At 31.7% G+C, this 20280-nt stretch overlaps 2 protein-coding genes across 2 annotated transcripts in view; one reads left to right on the top strand and one right to left on the bottom strand.

The window, feature by feature from the left end:
• The window catches only part of LOC129219222 (hexokinase-2-like), a 34488-nt gene extending 28548 nt beyond the window's left edge, over positions 1-5940 (top strand). The window contains exons 6-10 of the mRNA XM_054853547.1: positions 110-356; positions 2031-2186; positions 3123-3262; positions 3350-3486; positions 5606-5940. Of these exons, the coding sequence (XP_054709522.1) occupies positions 110-356; positions 2031-2186; positions 3123-3262; positions 3350-3486; positions 5606-5683 (758 nt within the window). The 3' untranslated portion in view covers positions 5684-5940. The remainder of the gene's footprint in view (positions 1-109; positions 357-2030; positions 2187-3122; positions 3263-3349; positions 3487-5605) is intronic.
• A 64-nt stretch (positions 5941-6004) lies between these two features.
• Positions 6005-20280, bottom strand: part of LOC129219223 (BCL2/adenovirus E1B 19 kDa protein-interacting protein 3-like) — a 43438-nt gene continuing 29162 nt past the window's right edge. The window contains exons 5-6 of the mRNA XM_054853548.1: positions 18702-18842; positions 6005-10033 (exon numbers count right to left, since the gene is read on the bottom strand). Of these exons, the coding sequence (XP_054709523.1) occupies positions 9979-10033; positions 18702-18842 (196 nt within the window). The 3' untranslated portion in view covers positions 6005-9978. The remainder of the gene's footprint in view (positions 10034-18701; positions 18843-20280) is intronic.

The following is a 20280-nucleotide window of genomic DNA, read 5'->3' as shown; positions in this document are numbered from 1 at the left end:
TCTTTTGATGTAATTAAGTAACGTACACAAACAGAAAAAAAATCATAGGTTTTAATGTAAAATTGTTATTTTAAACCTAATTTTTTTATTCCTGCGTATTTTATTCCAGGCACAGGAACAAACGCCTGTTTCATGGACACAGTTTATGTGAATGAAGGAACGCGGCCAAAATGTCGACCCTATATGGCTAAACTAGATAACGATGTCGATCTGTGGGATGGAGACACAGTTGAACCTCGACAAGTAATTGTAAATACAGAATGGGGCGCATTTGGAGATGATGGTTGTCTCAACTTTATTCGCACAGAATATGACGCAGAAGTTGATAAGATTTCCCTCAATCCAGGAAAACAGCTGTAAGTGTTAATTCCAATCCATCTTGCACTATGCCATCAGTTTCGAAAGTGGAAGCAAAAATTTTTTACTACAGTGAATGTTACTTCTTCTATAACTATTATTAGAATCCATGCTACGGCAAATACGAGTAAAATCCTAAAAGAACAGAACACACTAGGAACGAAATTACCTGTGTCAACTTAGCATGTGCATTTTCTGAACATCTTGAACAGACACTTGTTTCAGAAATAACTAGACATAAAAAGGCTACGATAAAGCGTTGTGCAATTGGTACTATAGCTGTGAGCAATAGTAATAGATTGTTTTAGCTATGGATCCCATCCGGTCTAGGACGATTAGGCACCGCAGATTGAGCGCTGTATATGCTAAATGCTCTGTAGCCCTAGGACATCGCATGGTTCTAGCAAGGTAAATCCAAAGATAATAATCTTCCACTAATTATTCATTGAATTTCCACGTTCTTAGCGATTTTTACCCGGTTTTTGATTCATCAACTGCATTTACCCAATTTGTTATTTTTATCAAATTTCCATATTTTTTAAGCTGTCATTCATCTTTTACGCGCTGGATGCGTCCATATGGAATTCTGGTAACCCGCTTAAAACCTGTTTATCACTACATTTCGGTTATTTACCACAGAGTACCACACCTCCTAACAGCAAGGGCGCACCCCGCTAAATATTGCGAAGCCCCCCCCCCAAAGCAAAAGCCCGCCCCCAAAATAAGAGAAATACCCTCAAAACACCCCCCTAAAAATTTCAATGGCGCAGTATGCGCCATGATCCCCCCCCCCCCCCAGGTAGGAACCTCTATTAACCGATAAATGTTGATCTTCCTTACTGGGTGTTTACTCAGAATGTACTACACGAATCGAGTTTGTTTGCTTCTGCCATGTCTTTGGGCTTTTTCCGAATTCCTTGCCCTCATATTTAATTATTTTATATCCTGCTTTAGTTATTATAACGAGCTAAATTATAAGAATAAATTGCTGGAATATTTATTCATCGAGATGGCCGATTGTTTTTATTGCAGATATTAGAATGTAGAAGCTTTAACAAAGGATGTCTATCCCCCATGAACGATGGCGCTCCCCCCCCCCAAAAAAAAACAAAAAGTGATCCACAAATATCGAGTATAATTTCATTTCAATGTTGTAGTCAGCGTCATGAGCGCACCCCGGTGGCATCCCTGCTTCAGTTATTATTTTTAGAGTGCACTGGAATATTTAGTTTACAAAATGGCCAATGGCTGTGTTCTCTATTGCAGATCTTAGTCTGCAAAAGTTTTAGCTAGGTGTGACCCCCCCCTCCCAATAACCATGGCATACTCACATTCATCTTCAACAATTTAATTTATTGTTATGAAGAGCGGTTTGAAAAATTATATTTATTACAGTTATGAATACATATATGTATAGACAACAGATAAAATATAACCAAGAATTTTGATGCTTTTCCAACATACATTCATAAATGTTTTCCAGTTTTGGTGATCAGCTGTAAAGATTCATTGACTGTCAGTTCCAATTAATGTTCTCACAGAAATGAGTCCGTGTCTCTACGAGTACATGCGCGTTTTGCACATTTTGACATTTTATTAAAATATCTTACTTCAAACAGAACATAAATAATATATAGTTAAAACTGTATTTGTAAGATTTTTGAATTTTATAGGTTTGAAAAAATGATATCTGGAATGTACATGGGGGAAGTTGCTCGCCAAGTATTAGTCAAACTCACAAGAGACGGCTTGCTCTTTGGAGGAAAATTTTCAACACAACTTTTGACTCCTTATGCATTTAAGACGAAATACATATCAATGATTGAAAGGTAAGTATCATAATAAAAATGTATACAAAAAATGCAAATTATTTATCGATATAATTTAAATTCTCTCACGTCACTTCGCTTATCCGAAAGCAATCACATATTTTTTGTTCAACAAACCGCTCGGCGCTAAGTAACTAGAATTTGCACTTGAATTGTTTGTATCAAAATGACAAAGTGTATGGATTCCAATTTTCTGGGAACAAAGAAAATTTACCTTTGATAATATACATTTTCGCATAGAAAACTAGAACATTAAGTACAACGGAATGAAAAATTAGATTCTGTACAAGAAAATTCTTCGTTGCAAGTAAAATGTATAGGTATTTAAGAAAAATGAAATTCTGTAAGTTGTTTTACCTTAGCGTAGATCATTTTTTTTTCTTTTTTCATTTTCTCCACTTTGCTACTGTACATTGGGTTTTATATGCTTTACATTATTCAGCCCCAAAATACACTTTTTTCTACTTGATATTTTATAATTTACACGAAGGCAGTTTTCAATTTCTTATAGGCATGTTTTTCTATCACGTGTTCTAAATAAATAAACAAAAAATATTAAGATTGCTTTTTCGGTTTTTAAATTTAATTTTAAAATTTCTTCTTTTTCTTTTCATTTCCTAGAGAAAGAGATTCTTTTATCCTGAAAACACTCGCTCTAAATTAATCAGGAGAGTTTTAAATGCAGAAAACTAAAAATTCAGGAAAAACAAGGATAGACAGAATTCATTATTATCAGCACTTTTGTTCAGAGAAATGAAGATTTATTTTAACTACAGATAAATGGAAAACTAAAGCACATTATTGTACTACAATTGACGAATAAAAAAAAAGGCATGCAATTTAAATGTTATTCTTCAAGAAACACATTTGAAATGAATACTACATTATTTGAATTCTCATCCAGTAATTAAAATGCATATTGATTTTCTTTTCTAGTGACCAGAGAAATTCTTTTGACGAAACAAGAAACGTCTTGAACGTTTTAGGACTGGAATACGCAACGGATTTAGACTGTAATAATGTGAAGCTGGTTTGTGCCAGAGTATCTACACGAGCTGCATTTTTAGTCTCAGCAGGTAGGTTTGGCCATAATTAGCTAAGATAATTTAAATTTTAGTACAATTTAATCAGGCTTCCTTTAATACCCAGATTTTAAATTTCAGCGGTTGCCACTATCTTAAATAAGATAAAAAGACCACACACTACAGTTGGAGTAGATGGATCTGTGTACAAATGCCACCCTCACTTTCATGACTTAATGGAGAAAAAAATTGAAGAACTTACAGAACCAGACTACAAAGTAAGATAGATAAATGAATACACATATAGTTTACATTTCTTTTCAACAAACATAAGAAATCTAAAAAAAAAAAAAAACGTTAAAAAATATAGGAAATAGAAATTTTCCATCTGAACAATACAAGACTTTGAGAATGGATGTTACAGGAAACAAAAATTACTTTTTTATTTCGTTGGTCTTGAAAACGTTGAAATTCACATCCTCTACCTATTTTGGATCATAAACAAAAGATGACCATTCGATACATTTTAATTAAACATCGAAATATTAGTCATGATGCATTCCTGCTAACCCGGGAAAATCTCAATGTGTGAAATCATTATTTCTCACAGGTGTATCTTTTGTGACGTTGTCGTAACTTCCTCGATAATTCTTCTCACTTCATATGTAATGCATCATTTTAAAGATAATTTTTTGCCGACAGCGGTGAAAAATAAACAGACAGCTCACGTTGAGTTAGTCAAAAAAATTGGTTTATTCTGTTAATTTTTTTCTAAAAACATTTATAAGGCATTGCTTTAATGTATAGCTCAGTTGGTTTGATCCCACTGTGGGTTTTGTCGTTTCTAAACGACCTTTTTTAATCGGGTTAATCTTCATCCAAATTTCCAAGAGTATATAATCTGAATTCTTCGCATGATTCTTAATCACAGTTGTATTTTTGCACTAAAATCAGAAAAGAAAATTTATTACTGCATGTTTTTCCTCTTTTTTTGTGAGTGCTTTCTTCGTACTTCCTAAAACTACAAAAGTAAGGCATCATTTTATTTTCTTCTCTGCCATCAGCTAGCAATAAACAAACAATTCACATAAGGGCTATATTTCAAAAAATTACTGCTGAAAAAACTGGAGTTTTGAATTACCGCTGTCAAGCGCGAATGCTTCGCACGGGTCAGCTAGTACTTAATGTGTCAATAATGAACCCGAAAATTAGTCTCATAAATTCTACTACTGGATGCAACTACTTTGTATGCTCAATTTTCAAAAACATTTTTCAGAAAGACGGAAAATAATCCCTGCATTAGAATAATTGAACTATTTTCCAATCTTTTGCCTAATTTTTTCCAGAGAACAATAGAATTTCTAGACTCTCAAAATCTATCGCCAGTCTAGATATCTATAAAAAAAATTAATTTTCTTAAAATCTTCATAAACTTTGTCTATACACCTGGCCTGGGAGGAATTAGCTAAGGCTAAATTTTGCGAACTGTGCACCTGCATAGAAATTTTTGAATGGGCGTCGTAAAAGGATGAGCGAGCAAGTCTTTAACAGAATATACAACATTGAAATACAAGTAAGATTTAAAAAAAAAGATAGTTATAACAAAGTTACTAAGGGTCTAAGCGGAAAATTGTATAATAGATAAAAATGAGCAACTAACAGAAGCGGATGCAATTGGATTTCAAAATGCATCGATAATTTGTACTAGCGCCTCATAACAGCTAAAATGCGGAAATTTTACGGCTAATGATTATAAGTTTGGAAGTATAACATAAGTAACATCAATGAAAAGTTCGACATCTTTTTTCCTTGACTTTATTCCCACAACCTAATCTTGTTCAAAAAAAAGTGAGATTTTGCTTCTGTGACATATACATTCTATTTAATCATAAAGTGAGTAAACTAGATAAAAATAAAAACAAATTAAGTAAAAATATTAAAGGCTGAAAGTATTATGGAGGGTTTTAGGGATAAAAACACGCGCACACAAATGGTAATTTGTGGAAAAGTGAAGGATTGGATTCTCACCAATATTTAAATCCATGGAAGGATTATTTTGTTGAGAAGAATGAGAAATAAAAAGAACGCCAAACACTTAATTGGCTTTTATTCATAAATACAAAGATAATTGAAATATTTGAGAATAAACATCAAACTTCTAATTTTAGAGTAAAGTTCCATTCATTAAATATTCACAAATACATTAATAAGTACAGAAATTGAAGAGTTTTTGCAATAAAAGTTACTAAATACATGACTATATATATATATATATATATATATATATATATATATATATATATATATTGTAAGTGTATATAGTTATACCACATAAGTTTGGTACAATTTAAAAGTACTGTTTTATTTGTTCTGTGGCTTAAAGAGTCTCTTTTTCAGTTTGACTTGATGCTTTCTGAAGATGGAAGTGGTCGAGGGGCAGCTTTAGTTGCTGCAGTTGCTGAAAGGTCACGCTAGACACAAAAATGCGCATAAGTGAATGAAACACAAAAAGACATTTCATCCAAGATAGTCAGGTGCAATGGATTTGGTTCCATTCATAAAACCGAAGTCAACACAAGACGAGTTTTGAGGTCGAAACGATGCCGGATATAAATTCCAAGTTTTTCAAACGACTGCACTTTGTATAGTATTTGCCATTATAACTACCATTTTATACATCTGAAAATGTGTGATTGCAAACTAGAGGAAAAATAAATTGTATATTTGTGTAATTTGTTTTGGTGCTCTTTGAGTCAAAATTTCTCTTAAGTTTTGAGAACAAGAAAAACATTTTATAACAATTAGAACATTTTATTTTTGAACTATCACTTATACATTCCAAATGCCATCAATAATGCAGTAAGAGCTCTTTTTGAAATATTTGCATGCATAAACCATGCTTGATATGAAGTTAATCTCAAAAAGAGAGTTACATTCCATGCTATTTCATCGAAAATCAATAATATATATAAAGTCTGAAGTAATATAATAAAAAAAATTAATAACTTGCAAAGTACTTGATTCAAAAGCCTACAGGCATTATTCAATTAAACTCTATCATACTGGTCAAGTAGAAGCAAGAAAAATTTTAAATTTTTTTACAAATGAAGTGAATTTGTGTACCCTAAAATTATGGTTTCAATAAGTTTCACTAACTGTTTGCTTTATAATAGTAGTCTTTATTTTGGATAGAGGTGACGCAAACAGAAAATATAAACAGTTAATTTTGAGAAACCTTAATTAGAATAAGCTAACTTCAAATAAATTCACCATTATAAGAAATGCTGTAAAAGTATTTGTTCAAGTGAAATGAACAAAATATTAGAATTTCAAGTATACTACATTGACTGTAACTGCAAAGAAACAGGTAAGTTCAACTCAACAGTAATTACATAGTTCTTCATCGTAACTGTTGACATATGTGTACCACTTTCAACCAGTATGAGTCTACTATGGATGCAAGGCTTTTGTAATGTACACCCACACGCATACATAATTAAAAATAAACAGTTTCAGTAAAATTAAAAAAAAAAAAAATTAAAAGTAGTATAAACTAACTTAAGTACAGATTACCAATAAATCATTAAAAAAATATTTTATGTATCAAACTCAAAGTTGATTGCATAAAAACATATATGTGAAAAGAATTGCATTACAAGTTTCTTATAAGCATTACTAAAAATCAAAATCCAAGGAATAAATTCAAAAAAACAGAAAGTTGCTATTAATATGTAATGTAAACCGCTGAAAATTTACAGGAACATTAACAACATTTGAAAGTCTTACAAATACAGCGATGTTCCTAACTTATCTTGTATAGCATCAAGAATATACAATTAAGCAGAATTGTAAATTTAATCTAATGCATCTTCAACGGAGCTAGCTTAATCTTAATTCGAATAACCTAACTCAAATTACTTATTTTGAAGTTGAACAAATATTCAAGTTAATACAGCTGTTTTGAAAGCACAAAAACATTAATTTTTAATTTAGAAAAATAACACAAAACATCTGCTTCATAGCCATACATTTCTGATTGATAAGCATATCTACATCATTAAATTTAATATTGCTGGGGTTCAAATATGTTTTGAACCACCTGCTGATAGGTCAAATTTTTTTTTTTCTTCTGGTTATAAAAACTTTACTTGTTATCCTAATCAATCATAGATTTTAATGCCTAATGAATAGTTTTAAAGTTAGTAGACTTAGAAATTACAACATGATACAATATAAAAGAACAGATCTGTGTAACTATAAGAACAGCTAACATTTACCTCAAATAATGATTCTGAATTCATGTGATCAATATCAAAGAAAATGTATTTGACAGCAATTCCTAGCGCACAAAAATCAAAAAAACAAATCAAAAGAAAAAATCAGAATAGAATGAATTAATTTTTTTTGACAGGAAATATGTATCACAAGTGAGAATAACCAGCTTATCTTGCATAAAAACAATACTATGCATTTATAATGTTATAAATAAATATATTCAATTAGCAATAAATTTTAAAAAGCAAATACTTTGGGGATTAAATTAGGCTAATATTAGAATTTTTCAGGTAAAACAACAGGAATGTTACAGTAAATTATTTCAAACAAATAACATAGGATTAAAAACTAAAATAAAATTTAACATGCAATTAAAAACTATAACAAGATATAAGCTTCATTTTAAAAAGAGAAACAATTTTACAGCAAACTTAGAAAATAATGCAAAGCTTTCTAGGATAGAAACATATGAGTTTCTGAATTTATAAATCTCTCATGTCTGTGGATTAGTAAAAAAGAAAACTCATACTCAATATAAAAATATCCTTTTCTAATTTTAGAAAAATGAAAATTCTTACATAAGGGGGAAAATAAAAGAAAGGAAGGGCAAGAAATTTTATGGATAGCAATAAGCTAAAGCTTAGAATGGATATTAGATAGTTTTATAAAAATATATCTTATATTCATGAAATAGTTATCTACATGAACCTGTAAGAAAAGTATACACTGGTATGAGACATTCTGTACATTGATATGGTACATATCCCTCACATTAATTTGAGGGTATATGTAAGCATATGAAGAGATACTTTTGTACTCAAAATGAAATAAAGAATTTTGAAGCGGATTTTTTTGGTTTATCACTTATTATGAGTAATAAATTATATAATATAGTTATTATAATAGCTATATTATATAATTATTATAATAGCTATATTATATAATTATTATAATAGCTATATTATATAATTATTTTAATAGCTATATTATGTAATTATTTTAATAGCTAATATACTATAACAAAATTATCAATTACTATTTACAATTAAAACTTTTCACATTCTAAGTAACTTATGCTATGCTATAAATTGTAAGTAAAAAACTACAACATAATTTCTTGTATGGTAAAATTTTTGCAAGTAACTAAAATTCTAGCTTTTTTTGCATGCTACTTTTTCAAAACTGTAAGTAGCATTTAAGAAATATTTAAAGAAGCTATACACATTTTAAGAAACAAACTGATCATTAGGTGCAGAGAGGGAACACATGCATCTTATTATTAAAAAAAAAAAAAACATTTTAGGACCAAATATCGAACACTATGTTAAAAAAAAAGCAAATTAAAATTTTCTAGATGGTTTTAGTAAAGGTTTTGATTTATTTCAATAAACAAATTGACTGCCCATTCAATGGGAAGGAAACTTGCTGCATTATTTTCATCAAATGAAAAAGGAAAATGTGTTTTGGATTTACTGCTGAGGGACTTAACAATTGTTAGGTTCATTGAAAGCATCATACCTTAAGAAAATGATTATTTGTTCTGTACATCAGGCATTTCTAACTTAGAGCTCATTCTAAGGGCTAAAAATTGCATTAACCGATTTCATTATAATCTATGCTTCAAATATATCCTAGATTCATAAAAAACAAGTTGTCACTACTATTTTCATAACTTTAAAATTAAAAAAAAGCTCTTTTGCAATAACATACATGTATACTTAAGGGATACGCGAAAGCATTTATACCTGCCAATCACTTTGAAATTATGTGACACTTAGTAGCACAGTAAGATGCACTGCTTTAAATTATCTTCCCGGAAAACAAATATTACTACCCTGAAACTATTTCATTAAAAAAAAAGTTAGAAATCATTAGCAACTATTCAAATTTAAATAAATGATACAATGAAAATCTTCAATAGCCTTAAATTAATGTCTCTTCTAACAACTTTAGATACAACATTTTAAGGTTCTGAATGTCTTAGGAAACTTCACTTTTATCATTTATTAAGAAGTTAACATGTGAGTTCACCGAAGGTTTTAAAACTAATTCTATAAGTGTTCACTTTGTTCTTAAATATATCCTAATGTTTTCATAATTGGCATAACAATAATCTGTTATGAAAACAGTCAAAATACACAAATCCCTATTATAAGCATTTAACGAATGTGACAGTAAGTTTGCAATTTCATGCCACAAGAATTTTACAACAAATAATTTTTAAAAGCTTTTCACAATCAGGATTAAGCTTTAAAAACACTTACAACAAATGCATATATCTCTACACGTGTTTATATACCTTAAAACAAAACATAAGAATGATTATGTACACATTATATATTCAAAGAATGAATGATATAAATTTGAAAAAAAAAAAGTACATTGAAAATAAAAATGACAACACACCAAAAATGAAAGAATACATAGTTCAATAACAATTGTTAAAAATAAAATTATAAACAATATTTTTAAAAAGTTGAGGTAAAATTTCTTCTTCAGTGTCTACTCCATTGAAAAAATTCACTTCCAATACGTTTGCTGATGTACAGTCTAGAAAAAAGAAGTAAATTAGCATGGAAGTATTAAAAAACTTTTAAAGAAAGATTATCATAAAAATATTCAGTTTAAAATTTATTATACTAAATAATAATGTAATACAAACTAGAACTGCCATTTAGCTCACCCATTCTGACATTAAGGTATCTTGCAACGCTATTTCTATTTTTATTGATCAACATTCAAAAATAGATTTTCTATTATAAAACAGGTTGCAAGACAATGCCATTAGTTTTTAATGGAACTTAAAAAGAAACTAAAGACCAGAGAGTCCATGAAAATAAAATTAGTAAGCCCACAAAATGTAAAACTAGTGTAAATTAATAGTTACAGTACACATTTTTAGTTTGTTTTATATGAGTTCTGATATGGGAACAACACAAAACAAACATAGAAAAATTACAGTTGGGTTCTGATTATCATAAACAAGTCTGCAGAAAGGTAGATAAGCTAAATTAATGGATAATAGGGAGGGTTTTATTAATGAAGAAATAAAAACACTAAAATAAACTTATGAATCAATTGAATGCAATTGATTAACATACAGAAATTTTAAATGGGAGAGTTCAGGATGAGTGGAAAAAAAAAAAAAAAAAAAAAAAAAAAAACTAGTTATCTTCATCTACCCTTCTAATGCATCCTGTTTTTTTTTTTGCTGCCAAGTTTCCCCATTTCTAGAGCATTGTATATAGTGTCAACAACCCTCACGATGACCCACACCATAGTCATCAGAAATGTTCTGCAATGTTTCTCTTTTATCCAGTTTTTTTTACTGTGTCAATCTTGTCTTGCATTGATAAACAATCTTCTTTTTTTTACTTTCAATAACCATGAACGTTAAGGGGGGGGGGGGGGGGTAGGGTTTTCAGCGTCCAAAAATTACCTTTTTTTTACATTTTTAAAAAAGAAAATGGTTTGATTAAATTTATTTAAACCTTTTGTTTTTTACCTTTAAGAATATTTTATAAATTTTTGATCAAAAAATATCAACAGACAAGCGGGTGACAGAGCTTTTCTCAGAGCACCTTTGGAGAAAGATTATTTGCGGTGTTCACTGTATCTCAGCTAACATTCATCTGAAATAAAATTGTATTCGAATTCGGTCAAAGTATTAGGTGATCCTCCAGCAACATTCTGAAATCTTTTCTTGTTTGACTTTAAAATTTTTGGCAGCCATTTAAAGTTAAAAATGCTATTTTTCATGAAAAGTTCCGCTATTTTGTTAGTAAAAAACACATGTAAAAAAGAAACAACCTCAAACTCAATGTAGGGGGGGGGGGGAGGTTTTTTATATGCAGAATGTGTGTACAAAATTTGAAATTGATCGATCAATTGGTTTTAAAATGGGAGTGAACACTAACTTTGAAAAAGTGATTTTGAGAAAAACAGATTTAAAGGTTTAGAAGCTAAAAAGCATCAATTTCAGCTCCATAGAAGACAATCCCTATAGCAACTTCAATTTCCTTAGCCTTTTCTTTTCATTATTTATTTATATTATATTTAACTAACCTCAAGCAAGCAGCACTGACATTTTGAACGTCTGCAGCTGTTAGAACAGCTGCATTCTTTGGCAGCTGTTGGAGCTACAGTTTGAAGGAGCAGAGACTAAATACTCGATAACTTTGAGAATTTTGCTCAAAATAACTTAAAATTTTGGAATATATTTTTGAAATGTTTAACTACAAGACGAAACAAAAGAGAAAAAAATCATTCTTTTGAAACTGCAAACTCATCCCCCCCCCAATAAGATTGCAATAAAAACACACTACTCAAAAGCATACAGCGAACAAACAGTAGTTTACTAAGCAAGTACATTCTCCGTTTGGTGACAGGAGCAGAATAGTCCCAATGTAGTCCATGCGTGTTGTAAAAAGCGACTAAAATCGACACCCAATCTAAGGTGTGAGGCACCGTGCTAAAGGATGGATGGCATCTGGGTTGTATGATGTCTAAACTGTCCCCTAAGAAACCGGGCGAAACCTAGTTGTAATTTGCCTTGCACTTGTACAGGGTGGTTGTGCAGGTGTTGACCTTTTACCACCACCCAGTTCCCAGCTCCTTTGGAGCTGGATACTGGCTTGTAGGAGTGAAACAGCAACCTTGCTGTTGGAGGAGGTGAGGGTGCGGGTCTGCAACCCACCGACTGGTGAGGGGGCATATCTGCAACATACCAACACTGCAGTAGGGGGGGGGGGAGGGGCTACTCATTTATGCACAAAAATGCAACAGGTGCAGGCAAGAGAGGGGAGGCTGTTACAGGAGGCGAAAGCCACTGGGCCAGCCATTCCTGAGAAGGTAGGAAAAACCAAACGTCATCAATCAGAGGTTTCAACTCCTTCTACTGCACAAACTGCTGCATCTTAAAGAGTAAGGACTGGTCAACCACAGTCCTATGCTCAAGCAGTGCGTATGTTTAAGATGGCTGTTGTGAGAGAAACCTTCCTGTTGGAGAGGTTACCTTGCGATGACATTGAACATACAGTTGGCTCTCTGTTTAACGATGCTCTATTTAATGACTTTCTCTATTTTACGACGGCTTTTCACGGTCCCAGATGGTCCACTACAGTGTTAAAAGCATTCTATTTAAGGACGCTTTCTATTTAAGGACGATTTTTTGTGGTCCCTTGAAAGTTGTTAAACAGAGAGCCAACTGTATTCAGCTTGTCTTTTTAAGGAGGACAGACCTAATTCTCTCTGAGGATCACATGCCAGATATGCAATAAGCTTCTTAACAAAAATAGTACTAGGAAGGCTTTTGGTCTTCTTGTTGGACTTGATACCTTAAAGCGGCACCTTGCTATAATGGGTGTCAGTAATGATTCAATTTGCAGAGGTTACCTCTTTACGGAGGAAACTATTACTCATACCTTGTGTGATTGCAAAGTGTTTTCTGCCTGTAGATTTGAACACCTTGCATCATTTGCTTGAACCATGCGAGGTTCATGATATTCCTATTAGGTGTTTACTGAATTCTGCTTCAGCTACTGGTCTGTTTTAAGGCTTCTGTTTGGAGACTAGTACAATAGATCTCTGGTTGCAGTGCTTGGTTCAGTTGAGCCCCCGTTTCATTCATTTCAAGTCAGTACCCTACAAGCTGAATTCTCAGTTCACCCAATGAAATAGCATACAATACAAAACAAGTAAAATGCTGGAGTTTACTTAATTTAAATGATACAGAAAAATAATACAATTTTTGTTAACAGTAAAGCATTTCTAATGATATGGGGGGGGGGGGGGGTTCAGTCAAATTAAAAAACTCTAACCATGCTACCCCACCAATATAGGGTGATCTAAAAGTCACACAACTCGTTACAAGACATTTTATTTAAAAAATAACTAATTTAAAAAATAACTAATTTTATGTGAAAAATAAGAATTTTATTCAAAAAATAACTATTAATTAATAATAACTATACGTTTTGTTAAGACACACTATTTATATTTTCATTTTCCATGCACACTGACACTTTCAGTAGCTTTTAGGTTGTAGCCTGGTCTAGATAGATTTCCCCAGGATTAGAAATTTTTTGCCGAATGTCATTATTTGCCGAATCTTCTCATGATTAATGTGTAAACTTGAAAGAAGCAATCTTGTACTCTTACTACTAACAAAGCCAGTGAGATAAAATAACCAGGCTTCATCAGTATGATCATTTTTTTTTCAAGCCCTTAAACAATAAAAATAACCCAATCCTTTAATTTGGTCAGAAACTTCCCATTCTTAAATAATATGAATATGATAAGAGTGAAACTAATGATAAATCTATCAGTCATGACAGTTTTCTGAGGCCTTCAAGTTCAACATATCGCTCTGCACCTTGTCGATTTTGTGCTGGCCTAGTAGAGATGTACTACAACAATTATGATCTCCAACATTTCCAGCTTCCTGAAAACTAGATATTTATTTTAAAAAACGGTCTTGATAGGAGCAGAAATACTCTGGAATTATTCATTGAAAGCTTCAACGACAAAAAATTTTTTGTTCTCAAGTGAGTAAATGTCTTTGCATATCATGCGGTTTTTATTGCTGACAATATTTTCTATTGAAAAGTTCCATGATACTTTATTTGGAAATTTCCGCAGCATTAAAAAAGTAAATGCAAATTTAGGATGATAACTAAAGAGCCACTGATTGCATATTATAGCATAATTTTTAATGCTAACATGGTTTTTTGAAGAATGCTACAAAGCTAATTTATTTGAAAAAAAAAAACAATTCTCCAAAAACAACAAATTAAGCAAAAAGACAAGCATATTTTAAAAATATTAATATAATAAACAAAACAACCAAATCTTAAAATGAAAACAATTTCAATCTAGGAGGTATGACACATTGACAGATTCCAGCTTTTAGTTTATGCAAAAATTGCTTGCTAATTAATTACGAAACTTTTATTAACCTTCAATATTAATACTCATTAGGTCATTAGTATTTATCATAGATATGTATGTTCATGTACTAATGTAGGTATTTGAATTTCCAAGAAAGGGACTGAAGACCTATTTTTGACAACAGTTTACTCTGAACAGCTTAGCAATTAACACTAGAGTGGCCAGACCAGTCATTTTAACCGTAGTAGAATTTAAAATACACTCAAAATTTTTTCGTTGTAGCTAATCTGTTTCATATTTTTTGGGCTTTTTCTAAATCTTGATAAACATCTTCCATAAAGAAATTCATTCATCTTATTTTGTTTCTACGCAAATTTCAAATATACCTAGAACAGCCAATAACTATCAAAATGACAGTGAGTTACTTTTGTTAAAATGTTTATTATGTCATTCCATCTGAAATGCAGAAAGAGTTAACATTTTTAATGTGTGATACCTTCTGTCAAATCTTTTTCAGAAAAATGTTTGCATGCACAGAGTTTCAGATTTTCTCTTATTTTTTTGTCCACAGTGTAGGTCATATTTCTTCTATTTGTTTTGAACCGAGCATATGTGAAACATGTTTGAAAGATATTCTCTACTTCTTTCAGCTACTATATGTTGCAAGTCAAAATGCATAAGTATTTATTAGAGCTAACATAAAATGCTGTTGTTACTGTTACAAAAAAAAAAAAAAAAAAAAAAAAAAGACCACACAGAAACAGGTTTGAGTGTATTCCATTTCAATGATAAGTGGATAAAGAGCAGAAGACTATTTTGACCCAAAATGGCCGATGCACTGGCTCTTCAGCTCTAGAGGGAAACCCTATATATATATATATATATATATATATATATATATATATATATATATATATATATATATATATATATATATATATATGACTTTTATTTACTTTGATTACATAAATGCCCATGGGGAAAGAACATAACATTAAGCCATAGCAGAATGCCATAATTTCAGAAATAATGATTTTTTAAAAATAAACAAAACCACAAATGAAGTAGATAGTGAATAATGATCAAATGAACACTAAATGATTTTTGTTTCCCAATATTCATCCAGCGGTTTGAGAGACCTAAAAGTCTCATAATCATTTCTGATCAATTTCAACTTCTACTAAATAAAATTTACAAACTAGCTTCTTAACAATTCTTTTCACATCAGAAAAACTTTCTTGCCACACACACTTTAAAAACTTACAAGTCAACAATAAGTATATTCCATCATGCCAATGCAACAGAAATTTTGCAAAACATACTCTGATTTAGTAAAAGGATCAACAAACAAAAATTTCTCTATAACTTCCACTGAAAAAATTATCCTCATTCCTCAAAACTATATCTAAGAATTGTTAAAAATTCCCTACCAGAAAAACAAAATAAAAATTTGAGAATTCATTCGGAGTCACTGTTCACTGCAAGAAATACCAGTTCTAGAATAAAAATTGAATGTGTTACCTTTAATATAAAATTAAGTGCTTGCATTTTATTTTTTATACAATTATACCTTGTTTTCTGATTAAAGGTTCCTATAGAATAAAAATCCATTTTAAAAGTGTATTAAAATTACTCTTTGCCTAAGATTTGTTTTTGCTAACTTAATAGCTTAGAGTTGTAATTACAATACCTTTCCAAACACAAGTTCTAGTTAATAAGGGTTTCTCATGCCTAAATTTGACAAGGCTATTAAAACCAAAAAAGAAAAAAAATGATACAGAAAAATACTTTTAATATGTGAACAAGAAATATGATGCCATTTAACATTATCTGGTTTTAAAAATTAATTTAGTCAGTGGCATCCTCCATTGTTGATACACAGAGAAATTGTTCCACGAAAGTTTCCCATAGCGCTTTGTAACATCTCCAATGGAATGGCAGCCTCTGCCAGGCCCTCATAAGTGCATACAGGGTAGTAGGACAATGCTTGTACACTTGAGCCTTTAAATGAGCCCCCCTCCCCTCCTTCAAACAAAACAGGGATAGATAGGGGAACTTGGGGATGTCTTGTCACAAGACCACCAGGAGAGACGTCCAGGAAGCAACCCTTTTAGATTTTCTAGAAAAGAGTTTAAAACTTGAAATGTGGCTCCATCTTGCTAGAACCAGACTTCCCTCCCTTTATGGTACCCAACAAACTGTTTCAACATAGGTCAGAGGACGGTCTCGATCATGTGACAGTAGTGGGTAGAAGTAACTGCTACTGTTGGATAATCTTTTCTGAAAAAAAATATGACCCCCACAAAACAAACAGTCATACAAGAGCCCTCAATTGGTCACTGGTACACTTCCTGAGAGTTTTCTGCTGCCCAGTAGCAGAATTTTATTTTATTTGAAGTACCTGAAAGGTGGAGGTGGGCCACATCAGGTGAAATGAATGCCAGGGGAGATGTCCTGAAGAATTTTCTCACATGCAGCTCTGCAAGTTCTAAAATCAATTTTATTAGTCCTTGAATAGCAACCATTTTGAATATGTGAAAATCTCTGAGCAGGATTTTTCTTACAATCCTGTCAGTCCATCACAGGGCAGCTACATATTTTGGTGCTGAACACTTTGGAGATTGCTGAATGGAAGCTCTCACACATGCTATATTTTCTGGCACTGTTATTGTCAGAGTCATCCAGTTATTCTTGCTTTCAGTGCAGAACCAGTGGCTCTATAGATTGGCACCCAAATGAGAATAATTTTTCCACACAGAAGATCTTGTCAGCCAAGTTGGAACTAAATGCTCGCTGAGTAGCAATCGCAGAACCATCATTTTGAGTACACTCCTCCATAACATATGCACAATGTTTAACGTTCCATGCAATCAAGGTAATTGCAAATGCCATGGCAACCACTATCTATCAATAACCCATCCATCACCATAGCCCCATTATTCATACAGTGCCCTCTTCAAATATGGGAAATTGATATAAAGGACCCTGTGTCATGTTAAATAAGACAAGTGGCTGGAGTGGCTTTCGCCAGGAGCACAGCAATAAGAGGGGCAGCAATTCACAAAGATTATTTCAAAACAATATGATTTTCAAGCGACAGACTTTAATGATTTTTTTGCAGGAAAAATTAATAAGAGTAGAGCTAGAAGGAAAAAAGACAATATAATAATGCTCAAAAAAAGAAAAAAAAAAAGATTTTCCATGTATGGTTTGTTTTTTGGGTCATCTTAACATTTCTAGACAGCAGTGGTGTGTCTAAAACTGCATTTTTTGAACTATAATTTCAAAATATTCCCAGCGAAGAACGACCCGCAGCCCCTGCTCCCTAAAATTGTCAAAGGTATTCAAGGATTGTGTTTTTAGAATTTCAATTTCAAAAAATTGCCAGAGCAGGGCCCCAAAACTTACACCTCCTCCAACACCTGACACTACCAAAGATAATCTAAAACTTAGTTTTTATAAGTACAATTTCAAAAATTTCCACCCAGACTGAATATTTAACTTACAATTAGGTTCATATGGCTAATATTTGTATCTAGATCTGATATAATGAATCCATTCTCTCTCTCTTACACAAGAAGCGGAAATCCACTTTGTATCTGTTTGAAAAAAATAAGAGGCTGTCGAGTTCCCTCTCCCTGCCCCATACATACATACCAGTTTTTTTGCCCTACAAATGCCTCTGCTTGAAATAGAGTCCCAAGCAGTTTTAAATTTTATGTTTGTTTTAGTTTTCAATCATAACAGAATCCTTGTAATGCTTAATTTTTATTTTTCATTTTCTTTAGAAATTTATTTTTCTTTCTTTTAGTAAATGTGTAAATTATGTTTATTGCGCATATATTCTTCAGGTTCTAAACAAAAATTTTAAAACCCATTAGTAAAAAAAAGAAGCATTTTTATAAATATTACTGAAAAATGTTACCAGTCTTCGACTCAAGAATGAACACTACTAATGTTGAATAATAAGTTTCTAATATTATTGAATTTGTATGAAATGGTGCGGGGGGAAGGGGGGAGGGGGCAGGATCATTCATAAAATTTGCCCAAGGCACAAGACCCCATAGATACACCACTGAATAAAGCACAAGAGCTCCTTTGTTTGTACACACCGTTTTATGCTGCTATTTAAAAATGTAAGTAATTGTCAAATTTAAAAAAGGCATTTTATCAAGCAGATTTAAATTCCGTTACAGGTAACATAATGCAAACAAAATGGTTTTAAAAATCTAACTCATTACTAAACAATTAAAATGTAAATAGATTGTATACACCCACCCACACATGTGCATATTTAATGTATCATGAAAATTTAATGTAAAAAATATACCCAATGCCAGTTCCAATCAGCACGGAAAGTAGGTTAGAGAAAAAGATTATCGTTAGCATTTCTGTAGAAAATAATCCACTTTTTGCAGCTTTGGAATTTCGAAGACTCAAGGTGGGCTTTGGGTGATGCAATTTCCATTCTCTGCAAATAACAATAATAATTAACAATTTAACTAGAAAATAGCCCTAAAGTCCATCATCTGAATTACGTCATGTAAATAAATTTCAGTGTCGTAACTTGAAAAAATATCCAACTAGAAGTATTGAAGCTTTGTACAACTTAAATGAATTTGAGACTCACAAACTTAAAATATGGAAAGAAAGGACAATTTTAAAAAATCTTAATTGTTTTAATTAACAACACAGAGAAATACATTAAGACTAGCTAGGATGGTTATATTAATCTGGATCATGGTTATAAACTGGATATATGACTAGATCATGTCCCCTCTGACATTAATTTATTCAAGGCTGCACATATTACGCTTTTAAAGCTAGAAATTGTAAATTAAATCCGAAACTTCATTAATTGACCCAGAAGCTCTCTTTTCAACCCTATCTAATAGATCAAAATAATTCTTAAGATAAGGAGACTGAAACTGAACAACGCACTACAAACTTCTCTATAAAGATAAAACTCCCTTGAATTATGTGAAATAGACCTAATAATAAAACTCAGAATTTTACTGGCTTTGTTACTTATTATGCTGCACTACTACTGACTAAACTTGAAGTCCTGAGTAATATAGACAAGCAGATCAACAACTTTCTTTTTCACTTAAGATAGATTCCAGTTAACTCCCAATTATCAGCAGAATAGGTTGACACAGTAACCACAGATTAGCGAATTTCACAGATAATCTGCAAAATAGGTAAAAAACGATACCAGTGCATACAATAGCTTAAAAACATCAGACACACTATCAAACATTGAAACTATAACTAAAAACAATAACAGTGAACATAAAAAAAAGTATAAAAAACCTAAACAAGGATTTCTCATCATTGCAATGGGATTACACTTGTGTGCAAACAAATTGTGTAAACAGATTAACTGAAACAGATCAAGTTACACAAAAAAAAACAATTGGGGAAGAGAAAGAAACTTTTTTGAACAAAACTAATCTCATCACTCATTTTGCTTGTAAGTAGTGTAGATCTAAAAACCAGGTTTCAACTACAGCTGGGGCAAACCTAACCTGGCAGCATTCTAAAGCTGTGATTAGGATCTGCATAGCCTTTACAATGCTGCCAGGTTATGTTTCCCCAACTATAGTCAGATTGGAAGGTATACCATTTGAAGGGGAGAGGGAAGAAAGAAATATGAATGTAAAAAAATTGTTTTTTCACTTGTTAAGTAAAACTGGGTGTATTTACCTACATTGAGAAAATCGGCAATTTTTTAAATTTCAAACGTGTGAAAGGCTGCATAATCGTGAGTTTACTGAACTCAAAATGCTTTATCATTGCATGTCATACCCTCATAAACTGCCTGCACAGAAATCTGATTGAAAGTCTACCGATGTTTTTTTACTGGTCTTTCATTGTAAGCAATCCCCATAACTTTGACATCATCTACC

Source organism: Uloborus diversus, chromosome 3, assembly GCF_026930045.1.
Source record: "Uloborus diversus isolate 005 chromosome 3, Udiv.v.3.1, whole genome shotgun sequence".
Taxonomy (NCBI): Eukaryota; Metazoa; Arthropoda; class Arachnida; order Araneae; family Uloboridae; genus Uloborus; species Uloborus diversus.
This window is presented reverse-complemented; position numbering and strand designations above follow the sequence as displayed.